We start from the raw sequence: 15,746 nt of genomic DNA on the forward strand, positions 1-15,746 counted from the left end.
CCCAACTGTAGAGGTGCACATGTAAACCATACAGACAGTGTACGAGTCCACACGTTAGTCCGGATACACACTTCCAAGCATTGGAAAGTCAATCTATCAATATGTATGTATAGACTTAAGATTAAAATCCATTGGCACAATACAGAAACTAGATAAATCTCCTCTCTAATACATATATATCTTTTCAGTACAAATAAAGCACAGTCACTATTTGGGTAGTTATCATTTTTATTCTGTGTCGTGTGTGCATGCCATGACGGACCACTAAAACGTGATGCTTCATCATGAATATATAGTTTATTCAAATCAATAAGAATAAAGAGCGAGCTCAAATGTTAATGTTTGGTGCCGCTATAGGTAAGTTTAAATATCCTAGCTACCTGTACCGTCTGCACCGGTAAACAACTCCAGGTAATTCCTACAGGTGTCCTAACATAAAACCAGGTTTACCTTGTATCTGTGATGTTAAAACATCTTCCATTCATCATGATTTGTCCGACAACTTCTCATTTATGTTGCCTAGTTTACCATTATGTTAACTAGATTGTGGGTACAGTCTTACAGAGCCAACATACTTTGTTTCACACTACAATAGGCCATTGTTACCAAAACTGTACTTCTCACATTTCCTTCTTCACAATGGTAAAGGAAATAAACTATTTCTTACCAAAACAAAAGAAAATTGCTGATGACATATTACATCTGTATTGAGAATAGCTTTATTTACAAACTTGCAAGAACATGTTATATAAAAATATGCCTATTTTTGTCTAGCCACTGAGGTGTGTCATATCCTATAATTGAATAATGAGGTCTATTCTCACCTGTAATCAACACATTTAGACGTGACAGGTAAAGACATCTTTAGGTTTTAAAACTATTAGTGACTTGATCTTTAAAGTCGAATACCTACCTATATTTAAATGTGTTTGATGTCTTGCCAATGATATACACAGCCACCACATTGTAACATTGTTGGAAGGAGTACGTTAAAGAAATGGTCCATATGAACATGGTACCTACATTACAATACTGTCTAAAAGAGGACACAAAGACGGACTACTTCCAAACACCCAACTCTTTACAAAAACAACTCAAAGCAGTCTCAATCAAATCTAAACAGCCACCAAACCCACCAAGGATGGACCTGAAGATTTCAAGTCCAATGAGATCTTCAGTTCATAAATACAATCTTCATCCCACATACCAACAATTACATGCTGAGATCCCCAAAGGATTAATATTAATAGCCCAAAGATACTTCCAGATCTAGATATCTGTCACAGACCAAAAATTACGTACAGACAGACCAAGATTCTGTAAGTCTGTAGCTGAACTAGACTGGGATGAACACCGGTGACCAGGTAGCTCAATTGGTAGAGCATCCAGCTAGTGTTTGGAGGTCCCGGTTCGAACCGCAGTCTGGCCGTACATTTTTCCTCTCCTATTACATATGAAGACCATCTAAATACCTACAGAGGTGGTATAGGGTCTTGTGTTTTTGGGCCCGAAGACTTTGTTGAAGGAGGGAGGAATGTAGTGGAACTGGACTGGGATGAACACCAGAGACCAGGTAGCTCAATTGGTAGAGCATCCGGCTAGTGTTCAGAGGTCCCGGGTTTGAACCCCCGTCTGGCCGTTCATTTTTCCTCTCCTATTACAGGTCTATAGTCCACAGAAATATCAGATCCAGAGATCTTACTATACAGTGTGGGGACATGACATGGGGTCACAGGTGCCACAGAAGTGATATCAGGTATAGTATGTGGACATTTTACATTCTTTAGAAGGCAAATAACTCTCACCTGTAAGGACCTGGTTGTTGTCCAACAATAATAAAACCATATTGTGTGGCCTTAAATGTTGACCGCCTGCCAAATATGTAACAGTTCCCATCTATACTGGGCGAGATCAATGGCACTACGTCTATATCAATGACATGAAAGTCAAATGGTAGTATATCAGACCAAATCACAGTCAGGGATACACTCTACACCAGCATGTGAAGATAAGATCTTCTAACTGTATTAAAGGCATTATTTTCCTGTAGCTGTCTCAGATATAAGTATATAATAAAGGTGTTTATTTATATATGGTCTTTAAGGGTGACATACAGTAGCCCGAACTAATCAGAAATCATCAAAATACTGTTCGGAGGCAACACCATATATAAATCTCAGATACACCTGAATTTTAAAAGCAGAGAAAATGCTGAAAGCCTTCTTTGTGTCTGGTTATGTAGCAGTAGATGAAATACGCCATCAGGCTATAGGACTAGAAATTGTGAACTCGGGATGTTATTTCATATTTATTTCGAATGTATAGTTCTGTGATGTAAACAGAAGTGGATATGTAATACAAGAGGCCCATGGGCCTTAACGGTCCCCTGAGATTTGAAATATTTCAGTTTATTTAATTGACCCTTTTTGCCCCCCCCCCCCCCCCCTATCAGCCCCTAGGGGTCAGTCAGGGCCAACATATGCATATTATCAAACTTTCATTCCATGCTGAAAATGTTAACCAGAATGAATTCCAATAGAAATCAAAACAAATCAGTCAAAAATGTGATTTCCCTATATAAACTATAGTAAAATTTACCCCCTCCCCAGGGGCAAACTTGTGACCCCAGGGTCATGAAATTTAAAATTTCAATAAAGCACCACAAGACCCTTCAAACTATAAAGAGTATTTGATTCCACCTTATTTCAGTCTTGAGAAGAAGATTTTTGAAATTTCAGTCAATTTGAACCTTTTTAGCCCCGTCCATCAGCCCCGGGGGGGGGGAGGGTCAGTCAGGGCCAACATGTGCATGCCATCAAACTGTCATCCCACGCTGACAATGTTTACAAAATTAGAATGAATTCCAAAACCAAAAAAGTCAAAAATGTTATTTCCCTATATAAACTATAGTAAAGCTTAGCCTCGCCCCAGGGGCAAACTTGAGACCCCAGGGTCATGAAATTCACAATTTTGGTAAAGAACCTTCAAACCCAGCCATCTATGAAGTGTATTTGATTCTATCATATCTGAGAGTAGAGAAGAAGATTTGTGAAATTTCAGTCAATTTGGCCCTTTTTAGCCCCGCCCATCAGCCCCTGGGGGTCAGTCAGGGCCAACATGTGCATGCCATCAAACTGTCATCCCATGCTGACAATGTTTACAAAATTAGAATGAATTCCAATAGAAATAAAACAAATTAAAGTCAAAAATGTTATTTCCCTATATAAACTATAGTAAAGTTTAGCCCCGCCCCAGGGGCAAACTTGAGACCCCAGGGTCATGAAATTCACAATTTTGGTAAAGAACCTTCAAACCCAGCCATCTATGAAGTGTATTTGATTCTATCATATCTGAGAGTAGAGAAGAAGATTTGTGAAATTTCAGTCAATTTGGCCCTTTTTAGCCCCGCCCATCAGCCCCTGGGGGTCAGTCAGGGCCAACATGTGCATGCCATCAAACTGTCATCCCATGCTGACAATGTTTACAAAATTAGAATGAATTCCAATAGAAATAAAACAAATTAAAGTCAAAAATGTTATTTCCCTATATAAACTATAGTAAAGTTTAGCCCCGCCCCAGGGGCAAACTTGAGACCCCAGGGTCATGAAATTCACAATTTTGGTAAAGAACTTTCAAACCCAGCCATCTATGAAGTGTTTTTGATTCTATCATATCTGAGAGTAGAGAAGAAGATTTGTGAAATTTCAGTCAATTTGGCCCTTTTTAGCCCCGCCCATCAGCCCCTGGGGGTCAGTCAGGGCCAACATGTGCATGCCATCAAACTGTCATCCCATGCTGACAATGTTTACAAAATTAGAATGAATTCCAATAGAAATAAAACAAATTAAAGTCAAAAATGTGATTTCCCTATATAAACTATAGTAAAGTTTAGCCCCTCCCCAGGGGCAAACGTGAAACCCCTGGGTCATGAAATTTACAATTATGGTAAAACACCTTAAGACCCTTCCATCTATGAAGAGTGTTTGATTCCAGCATATCTGAGAGTAGAGAAGAAGATTTTTGAAGTTTTAGTCAATTTGACCCTTTTTGGCCCCGCCCCTCAGGCCCCTGGGGGGTGGGGACCATATAATTTACAATTTTGGTTGACTTTTAGCCATAGAAGCTTCCTGCCAAATTTCATAGAATTTGGTTTGTGGGTTTTGGAGAAGAAGTCGAAAATGTAAATTGTTTACGGACGCACGACGGACGACGCACGACGCACGACGGACGACGGACGACGACGGACAAAAGGGGATTAGAATAGGTCACTTGAGACTTTGTCTCAGGTGACCTAAAAAGACAGGCTACAGATATATCTAGATGGGTATTAAGTTAATAACTACAGGTCCCTGTGTAAGGAGACATATTATTTAGTCAGGTATTTATAGTTATTGACTACAGGCCCCTGTGTAAGGAGACATATTATTTAGTCAGGTATTTATAGTTATTGTCTACAGGCCCCTGTGTAAGGAGACATATTATTAGGTATTTATAGTTATTGACTACAGGTCCCTGTGTAAGTAGACATATCATTTAGTCAGGTATTTATAGTTATTGACTACAGGCCCCTGTGTAAGGAGACATATTATTTAGACAGGTATTTATAGTTATTGACTACATGCCCCTGTGTAAGGAGACATATTATTAGGTATTTATAGTACGTTATTGACTACAGGTCCCTGTGTAAGTAGACATATTATTTAGTCAGGTATTTATAGTTATTGACTACAGGCCCCTGTGTAAGTAGACATATTATTTAGTCATGTATTTATAGTTATTGACTACAGGTCCCTGTGTAGATTACTTACTTGGCTTCCTCTATGCGTTTAGGGTCAGAGTCAAAGTCCCTTTCTAGTTGGTGGCTGAAACAGAGAGGGAAGCATGCACATGCTGGGTTCCAAATGTAATCAAACAATTAATTAACAAGCATTTAATGCTGCAATTCACACATTCAATGTATACAATGTCCTGATATACAATAAGCAAATCTCACATGTACCAAGTACCAAACCATTCACTATTTTCCAAATTTCTAGGTGATGATATTCCTTCCTTATTTCTAGGTGAAGATTTCCTTTCTTTATTTCTAGGTGATAATTCCCGTTCCTTATTTCTAGGTGATAGCTTTCCTTCCTTATTTCTAGGTGATAGCTTTCCTTCCTTATTTCTAGGTGATAATGTTCCTTCCTTATTTCTAGGTGATAATGTTCCTTCCTTATTTCTAGGTGATAATGTTCCTTCCTTATTTCTAGATGATAATTCCCTTTTCTAATTTCTAAGTGATAATTTCCCTTACCTTGATTTTAGGTGAAAATTCCCTTTCTTTATTTCTATGTGATTAATTTTCCTTCTTTATTTCTAGAAGATAATTTCCCTTTCCTTATTTCTAGGTGATAATTTCCAAAACCTTATTAAATTATTTAATATTCAGGTGACAATTTCCCTTCATTAGTTCTAGATGATAATTCCCTTCTATTTCTAGGTGATTTCTCTGTTTTTAACATGAAAACTTCCTTCATTTCTTTAATATGAGGTCACTTTCCCATTTCCTTATCTTCAGTCATATTTTGATTCCCTGATATTCCTGGTATTTCCTCTGATTTACCTTGGATAATTAAAAAGCCCCCCCCCCCCCCCCCCCCCCCCCCCCAAAAAAAAATCGGGTGATATTTGGGTTTCCAGAAGATCATGACAAGCTTATTAAGGTGGTCAAGACAAGCTAAGTGCTACCTAGTTTACTAAGAACTGAAAATAAGAAAAAATATTCCATAGACTTCATAGATTATATATACAGTCTTTACCACTCCCCCTCAATAGTGTTATCCATAGTCGTTAAATGTTATTTTTCTGGTGCAAAGATGATCTGTGAAAAATTGTAAAATCTCTGCATTCGATAGAAAACACAAAACACACTCCAATCAATGAAAGTTTACTACTATTCTACAGTTTTTAACAATGAGATACGCCAGGCTTACCATAGGTACTTCCACCAGGCCTGGTCACATATACAGGGCAACACTTACACAGACAACATGTATCGTATCACCACCACACATAGAACACAAAGCATAAGGAATGAAAACTAGGAATGCACTGATCTAAATGAATGTATTCCTTATCAACTTCAATATTGTATGTTAATTAAAAAACAATAGATTTTACAAGGAACACAATGGAAGGCAGGGTTTACAATGTTAGCAATGCCAGACATTTCAGTAGAATAAGGCAAAAAGCAACCATGCATGCACACAGGGTCAATACTACCCCCACCCCGAATACTGTACACATCAGGGTCAATACTACCCCCACCCCAGGTACTGTACACAGGGTCAATACTACCCCCACCCCAGGTACTGTACACAGGGTCAATACTAACTCCACCCCAGGTACTGTACACAGGGTCAATACTACCCCCACCCCGGTTACTGTACACAGGGTCAACACTAACTCCACCCCAGGTACTGTAAACAGGGTCAATACTACCCCCACCCCAGGTACTGTAAACAGGGTCAACACTACCCCCACCCCAGGTACTGTACACAGGGTCAATACTACCCCCACCCCAGGTACTGTACACAGGGTCAACACTAACTCCACCCCAGGTACTGTACACAGGGTCAATACTACCCCCACCCCAGGTACTGTACACAGGGTCAATACTACCCCCACCCCAGGTACTGTACACAGGGTCAATACTACCCCCACCCCAGGTACTGTACACAGGGTCAATACTACCCCCACCCCGGTTACTGTACACAGGGTCAACACTAACTCCACCCCAGGTACTGTAAACAGGGTCAACACTACCCCCACCCCAGGTACTGTACACAGGGTCAACACTAACCCCACCCCAGGTACTGTACACAGGGTCAACACTAACTCCACCCCAGGTACTGTACACAGGAACAGAAGGCCAAAAGAGAAAATTATATTGATGAAGCTATGGAGGTTTTTATCAGCTTAACCATCCTGGTCTATGTGGTGGTAAGTCATTTTATACATTATCATCTTCTTTATAGACCATTATGGTCAGATATTATTGTCAAGGGATGGCATATAGTACCCAAGCTAGAGGAGAGGTTACATTCCATAAAAGCATGTTTGACCAGCTGGTGATTACAAAGAAGCCTGACATTGAGGAAGATGATGGAAGGATGATGACAGTTGATGACAGAGAGGGATGACTACAGAGGAAGGAAAGAGGAAGTTGATGACAAAGGAAGTTGATGACATTAAGGAAGTTGAAAGTAAGGAAAATGAAGATGGAGAAAGTTGATGATAGGTAAATGATGACAAAGGAAAATGCAGATGAGGAAGTTGATGACAGGAAAAAGAAGACAAAGGAAGTTGATGAGAGGAAATGAAGACAGAGGAAACTGATGACAGGAAAATGACGACAGAGGAAGTTGATAACAGGAAAATGAAAATAGAGGAAATTGATTGCAGGAAAATGAAAGAAGAGAAAGTTGATGACAGAGGAAGTTGATGACATAATATCCTTACAATGATGACAGAATATTCTGTCTGTTATGATATTGATGACCACAATGTCCAAATCCATAAGCTGTTTGATATGAATTTGTTGTTGTAAATGGAGTTTAATGATTCACAATAAAACAGAAAAAAATCAACTGTAACTTTTTCTTACATCCATCTAGATAGAAAAATCTACTAAAATAGTAATGAAGTGTCTATTTCTGTTTTCCAATACATAAAGTACTTTTTTGAGTATTGCAGTTGTACAATGCACAGCTGTTTAGGGAGAAGCATGCCTTTACAAATAAGTATTACAATTAACATATAGTATACTGCATTCCATAAAGTATATATTACATTCCATAAAGTATATATATGACATTCCATGTAGATATCACATTCCATAAGTAGATATCACATTCCATACATAGATATCACATTCAATGAAGTATATATTACATTCCAGAAATACAAGCTACACAAGACAATTTGTTTTTTATATATATAACCCTCATAACTACACACATTGATACTGATAAGACATATTTACTTTTTAATGTTAGTTCTGAGAATGCTGCAGAAACATCACAAACATCAAAGTCTGGGACAATGCTGTTCAGCTAGGAGATACCGCTCAATTGGGAATCTGTGCTTCCTTTGACTCAAAGTATATGTACATGTTCTAATCTCTCACAGGAGTCTTATTAATGTCTGTTTTTATCATATATCTAGGATTACAGTAACCAAATCACAAAACCACCATTGATTCTAATGTTAGTAACTCTAATATAATCCATTTTAAATAGAGGTGTACTATCTATTCTTTAATTGAAATATCACAATTCTGTAATATAATTAATCAAACTTTGATTTTTTCTTCTCCTGTTCTAGTAACAATTACTACCTAAGTTTAATATCATTTCTTTGTCGGTGTACAGACAATTATCTACTACATTAATAAGAGTAGAATCTTCTCTATGTGAATTATTTACTAGGGATGTAGGAGACAATCAATATCTACTTGTTGTTAAAACCCAAACCTTCTACAGATAAAACAGTAGAAACGGCACCCCTACTGCCTAGACAGAACGGCCACCAAGCATTAAAACTCTGTTAGGTAAAATACTCACCAAAATTCAGATGCATCACAACTGCAGGTGCAAGAAATAAATGATGGTGGGGTTAGGCTAATTATATCAAAACATGCAGCACTGCAGACACAGTTATTGCCCTTTGTTTCACCCTTCATACCCTCGGTAGCCCAAAATGCAAATCGTATAACAAAGAAACAAAAAACTCAGTCACCAAGGAAACTGTGAAAATCATGCCCAAAATACAAAATAATGCATTATTATATGAAAGTATGATTCTATATGTGTATGATTCTATATACGATAGACAATTCATTTCTGTAAACTGATGGAACTCATCAAACTTATATTAATTTATTTTCAAAAGGGAGACAGCTTAATTGTATATAGCAAGTGCATGATTCTAATTAATACAATTCTATCAATTCTGTATATCTGATGGATTTTAAAAAACCTAGATTTCACATAGAATGGGGTATATATATTGTATATAATGGTTTTTAGATTCAGATGAATTCCTTGATCAAACACTGAATGATATCATGAAAGATGAAAAAACCTGATTCCAAAAGAAAACAAAACTGCAAAACAAACAACCCATCATGTGTCTTTTAAAACCGTGCTGTGCAAGGGAGATCACTCTGGTTGACTTACTGAGCATAGAGAGGGTGGACATGTCTGTCAAAGTCTGGTGAGGATGGATCGGAGATGTTAAGGTTTTCCTGTGATTCTGCACCAGCCACAGCCAAATTCTGTAACAGAAAAAAATCCCAAAAGTTAAAGGATGTTAAAGGCCTATAAACAGGGAAACTCTGTAATAGTTTAAACAATGGATAATACACCTGAAAGATGTCTGAACACTTCTTTATGACAGTTAAGGTTAATTTAGAGACTGTCCTACATATTAACTGTTTATCAAAGGAAGCCTAGGCTAGCGCTTTTTTTCTTTTTATGTTCCCAAACAATACTTGTCATATACAAATCAAAGTACTGGAAGTACTGTAAACGAACATTATTGTTTAATGCAAAATCAGTAATCTTCTAAGTTTTAAGTTGATATATTTACTGATATCGGTTTAGGAATTAATTGCAAATAATTTGAAATGTTTGCAGCTGTTCTGATTTGATTGTACACATGCATGTTTCTGTAAGGTCCTAATTGAAATTTGAAGTTTGTTGATCTATCTTGGATCGATGAAAATAAAATATGTCTTCTTTCTTTCGGGAAGGCATCATCAGTTATAATACAGCCAGGACTCTGTGACCTTATTGATGCCAACTTCCAATATGCACTAAATTTAGGCTAGTTCCATCGTTAGTTTGGCATACATAGTTGTATTTCAACTTAATATGATGAAACACACATAAAGAATTACTGAAAACCAAAACCAGAGCTGCTAATCAAGGCCCGAATTAAGAATGTATCTAATTGAAACTGTACTCAAGCATTTATGGTACTTCAAAACAAAAAAAAACCTGACTCCTTTTGTTCAGGAATCATTTGATGTTAATAAATCTGTATATGAGAAGATAAACTTCTGGTATAATTACAGTATTGTAAACAATGTGATAAAGAATAACAACCAGATAAAGACTATCTTCATCGAATAATTCAGCAAACAGGAAAAGAAAACTTCAAGATTCATTTTCAACTTCAAACCTGGTCACAAAGATTACAGTCCATTCGATGGGACGACACATTCCCTATTTATTGTCCTTTTCCAATGTTGATCATCCAATCATACTGAACCACACAATTCAGCAATGTAATTGCACAAATCACACCATTATGTGGAGAGAACATTTTTGGGGGTGTTATAATATTCCATAACTGTATGCAAATTGTGAAGCATTCCATATCTATAACTATATATATACAGTACGTGTATATATTTACACATATCAAAATTGGAATGACACAGGAGATTTGCAAGTTTAATCATCAGTCATGGGAGGTTTATGTAAAATGTTATATTTACCGGGGTAATTAGTAATTTTGAGAATATATTTATGAAGCTCTATTCTGTACATTCTACCAGTGCTTAGAGAATGGACACAATTATATGTTCTCCAATGTCAAAATTAATCATATGTAAAATATTAGGGGTTTATTCGCCATTCTATGCCTGATTGCCGTCATAGTAAAATTACCAAAATGGACTTGAAATCAATATTTTTAAGAGAATGATCTATGACTTGAATATTTCATAAAAATAATGTAATACATCGTTTATTCACTTCATTCAGATCTTCAGACACCACATAATTTGTGAATTCATATATAGAAATATATGAACCATTTTGTTATTGATTTATAGTTCACACAAGTAAGCACTAGATGTAAGCACTAAGTATATGTACCGCTATCTACTGGCATGACTTTGAGTACAGTAGACTACACTCGCTTTGTGGATATTGACAGGATAACATATATTTACATACATTTACTAATTCAATTTTAGAATTGTAACTGAAATCTTGTAACAGCATGGCACAAATAGTCATCTGAACATTTGTTGTATTTTCAGTTTATCAATTCATTGATTACTCCGTGTTTGAAGTATGGTGTAGTGAGAATTTCAAGTCTTGATCATGACTTGATGAAAATTTTAAATTAACAAATTATTAAAATGAATTTGTTTGAAAAATAACACAAGTTCCACAGCAATATTATATATAGAGAATCAATCACAATATATCAAAAGTTATAAAACTACAAATAACAATTAACGGCTAAATATCAAATTAAGTGAATATCACAAGTATTTTTGCATTTGTTTTTAGATAATCCGGATTTCCGTTTTCCGTCCTAAAAAAAAAACGAGAAGTATTTTAATTGCCGTTATAGTTGAATTACCAAAATGGACCTGAAATCAGTATCTTTAAAAAAAGAATGATCTATGACTTGAATATTTCATAAAAATAATTTCTTTCGTTTATTCATTTCATTCAGATCTTCAGACACCGCATAATTTGTGAAGTCATATATAGAAATATATGAACCATTTTTGTTATTGATTTATAGTACACACAAGTAAGCACTAGATGTAAGCAGTATGTATATGTACCGCTATCTACCGGCATGACTGAGTACAGTAGACTACACTCGCTTTGTGGATATTGACAGTATAACATATATTTACATACTAATTCAATTTTAGAATTATAACTGAAATCTTGTAACAGCATGGCACAAATAGTCATCTGAACATATGTTGTATATTGAAAAATTATTTAGGTAAATATTAACTCATTTGCTTGACTTTTAGAATTGTAACTGAAATCTTGTAACAGCATGGCACAAATAGTCATCTGAACATGTGTTGTATATTGAAAAATTATTTAGGTAAATATTTACTCATTTGCTTGACTTCAATTTTCAATTTATCAATTCATTGATTACTGTGTTTGAAGTATGGTGTAGCGAGAATTTCAAGTCTTGATCATGACTTGATGAACGTTCTAAATTAACAAATTATCAAAATGAATTTGTTTGAAAACTAACACAAGTTCCACAGCAATATTATATAGAGAATCGATCACACTATTTCAGAAGTTATAAAACTACAAATAACAATTAATGGCTGAATATCAAATTAAGTGAATATCACAAGTCTTTTTGCATTTGTTTTTAGATAATCCGGATTTCCGTTTTCCGTCTTTGAAAAAAAAATACGTGGGCGTATTGCATAGTAAACGTAGCCATGTGTACATATGTAACAGCTGATTTCAATCAGATTGACTTAACATGAACTTAACACCGTCTCAGTGGTTCGTCACAATCGAAAATTTGATCGTGAATTCGGTATTTTGCAAATTCGTTCAAAATACTTCCAGGTAAAGGAAAAAAATGCATATGGTCTCTATACACACACCAAAGATTAATAGATCCTATATTGGGTCCATTCTCTCGTTAAAATATCGATTTGGGTCCACTATCGACCATTTCGGTAATTCAACTCTAACGACAATCGGGCCGCAATTCGCAAATGAAAAATTAATTTAAAATTCATAAACCTCTAATATTTTACATATGATACAATTAGGCATTGAAAAACATATATGTGGGTCAATTCTCTGAAAATAATGCAAATTTATATTATAATTAAGCCCCATTTTTCTTCGTTTCGGTATTTCCAAGTCTGCTTCACCTGTGGTCCGTTTCAGTAAATATTCTCGACTTTGCCGAAATAAAAACAAGCTATATAATTGTTCATTTTAAACATGACAACTGCCGACCACACGTATCTAAAAATGTTATTGTTGATATCATCTGAATATTGCCGTAGTTATCTGTCACTTCGATTGTAAACCCATTGCCAAAGTCATGGAAGAATCGACCAATCAAATTGGTTTAACGTTTGATTTCCGTAATCTTGCAGTTACCTCCCTTACAACAGTAAATACGTTCCAAGTATCGCCTACAACAACCAACCCCGTGCACATGGCAACAAGATATTATCATTTGCATTTGATTTATTGGTCGTTTTCGTCAAAGGAAAATGGAATATGGAAATCGATGACAATGTTAACGCTATGACCAGTCACCCTGACCACAAATGCCACCTAGTATCTACCTTTCTAGCAAACATGTACAGTAACCTATAGTATGATACAATGTATCGTCTCGTACCTATAGTATGATACAATGTATCGTCTCGTATGCCGTTATTGATATATTTTTTTCTCAAAATTATAGAAATACTCATCTAGTTGATAATGATGTAACATTCTAGAATATATATATTACACATTTAAGTAAATCGCGGACATATTTGCAGACCTATGCTATAATGTCAGCCGTTTTGGAATGAACACGGAGGAGGAAAACTGTCTAAACATCCGGAGACGAATGCGCCTGCGCAATATTTGTTTACATAAATATATTGGTTTGACCTGGAGTTATTCGCAAAGTTCAGGTTCATTTAGTCTTCACATTTCGCTAGCGTTATGTATTTTTCAAATCGTATGCATCTTGAAAACATCTACTGAATACATTTCAACATTTTCGGTAAAACTACTACATAAAACGAAGATGTTTTTGCCAGTAAATTATTTGAAGCGTAAGGCAATGGGGGCAGCCATATTTCATTGAAACAGACAGCAGATGGCGTATTGGTGAATGTGGCTACCAAATATGGTCATATTTCTCAGTCCAGTTCTTGATGGCAATAACCGAACATTAATGTTCGTTTAAAAATACAATGTACCTGTAATTGCCTTATTGGTCCATACCAGTAGAGATTTAACCATCTACACAGTGTAAGGTAGGTCACCAGTACAGAGATTTAACTACCTACAGAGTGTAAGGTAGGTCACCAGTAGAGATTTAACCATCTACACAGTGTAAGGTAGGTCACCAGTACAGAGATTTAACCATCTACACAGTGTAAGGTAGGTCACCAGTACAGAGATTTAACCATCTACACAGTGTAAGGTAGGTCACCAGTACAGAGATTTAACCATCTACAGAGTGTAAGGTAGGTCACCAGTACAGAGATTTAACTATCTACCGAGTGTAAGATAGGTCACCAGTACAGAGATTTAACTACCTACAGAGTGTAAGGTAGGTCACCAGTACAGAGATTTAACCATCTACACAGTGTAAGGTAGGTCACCAGTACAGAGATTTAACCATCTACAGAGTGTAAGGTAGGTCACCAGTACAGAGATTTAACTACCTACAGAGTGTAAGGTAGGTCACCAGTACAGAGATTTAACTATCTACACAGTGTAAGGTAGGTCACCAGTACAGAGATTTAACTATCTACAGAGTGTAAGGTAGGTCACCAGTACAGAGATTTAACTACCTACAGAGTGTAAGGTAGGTCACCAGTACAGAGATTTAACTACCTACAGAGTGTAAGGTAGGTCACCAGTACAGAGATTTAACTATCTACAGAGTGTAAGGTAGGTCACCAGTACAAAGATTTAACCATCTACAGAGTGTAAGGTAGGTCACCAGTACAGAGATTTAACCATCTACAGAGTGTAAGGTAGGTCACCAGTACAGAGATTTAACCATCTACACAGTGTAAGGTAGGTCACCAGTACAGAGATTTAACCATCTACAGAGTGTAAGGTAGGTCACCAGTACAGAGATTTAACCATCTACAGAGTGTAAGGTAGGTCACCAGTACAGAGATTTAACTATCTACACAGTGTAAGGTAGGTCACCAGTACAGAGATTTAACCGTCTACAGAGTGTAAGGTAGGTCACCAGTACAGAGACTTAACCGTCTACACAGTGTAAGGTAGGTCACCAGTACAGAGATTTAAGTATCTACACAGTGTAAGGTAGGTCACCAGTACAGAGATTTAACTATCTACAGAGTGTAAGGTAGGTCACCAGTACAGAGATTTAACTATCTACACAGTGTAAGGTAGGTCACCAGTACAGAGATTTAACTATCTACAGAGTGTAAGGTAGGTCACCAGTACAGAGATTTAACTACCTACAGAGTGTAAGGTAGGTCACCAGTACAGAGATTTAACTACCTACAGAGTGTAAGGTAGGTCACCAGTACAGAGATTTAACTATCTACAGAGTGTAAGGTAGGTCACCAGTACAAAGATTTAACCATCTACAGAGTGTAAGGTAGGTCACCAGTACAGAGATTTAACCATCTACAGAGTGTAAGGTAAGTCACCAGTACAGAGATTTAACCATCTACACAGTGTAAGGTAGGTCACCAGTACAGAGATTTAACCATCTACAGAGTGTAAGGTAGGTCACCAGTACAGAGATTTAACCATCTACAGAGTGTAAGGTAGGTCACCAGTACAGAGATTTAACTATCTACACAGTGTAAGGTAGGTCACCAGTACAGAGATTTAACCGTCTACAGAGTGTAAGGTAGGTCACCAGTACAGAGACTTAACCGTCTACACAGTGTAAGGTAGGTCACCAGTACAGAGATTTAAGTATCTACACAGTGTAAGGTAGGTCACCAGTACAGAGATTTAACTATCTACAGAGTGTAAGGTAGGTCACCAGTACAGAGATTTAACTATCTACAGAGTGTAAGGTAGGTCACCAGTACAGAGATTTAACTATCTACACAGTGTAAGGTAGGTCACCAGTACAGAGATTTAACTATCTACACAGTGTAAGGTAGGTCACCAGTACAGAGATTTAACTATCTACACAGTGTAAGGTAGGTCACCAGTACAGAGATT

The 15,746-nt window shown here is 36.6% G+C and overlaps 1 protein-coding gene across 1 annotated transcript in view; it reads right to left on the bottom strand.

Annotated features, from left to right (window-relative positions):
* Nucleotides 1-15,746, bottom strand: part of LOC117323766 — a 106,109-nt gene that overhangs the window by 41,066 nt on the left and 49,297 nt on the right. The window contains exons 22-24 of the mRNA XM_033879199.1: nucleotides 9,222-9,319; nucleotides 8,607-8,627; nucleotides 4,809-4,862 (exon numbers count right to left, since the gene is read on the bottom strand). Coding sequence (XP_033735090.1) covers nucleotides 4,809-4,862; nucleotides 8,607-8,627; nucleotides 9,222-9,319 — 173 coding nt within the window. The remainder of the gene's footprint in view (nucleotides 1-4,808; nucleotides 4,863-8,606; nucleotides 8,628-9,221; nucleotides 9,320-15,746) is intronic.

The sequence above is a fragment of the Pecten maximus genome, chromosome 3 (genome assembly GCF_902652985.1).
Source record: "Pecten maximus chromosome 3, xPecMax1.1, whole genome shotgun sequence".
Classification (NCBI taxonomy): Eukaryota; Metazoa; Mollusca; class Bivalvia; order Pectinida; family Pectinidae; genus Pecten; species Pecten maximus.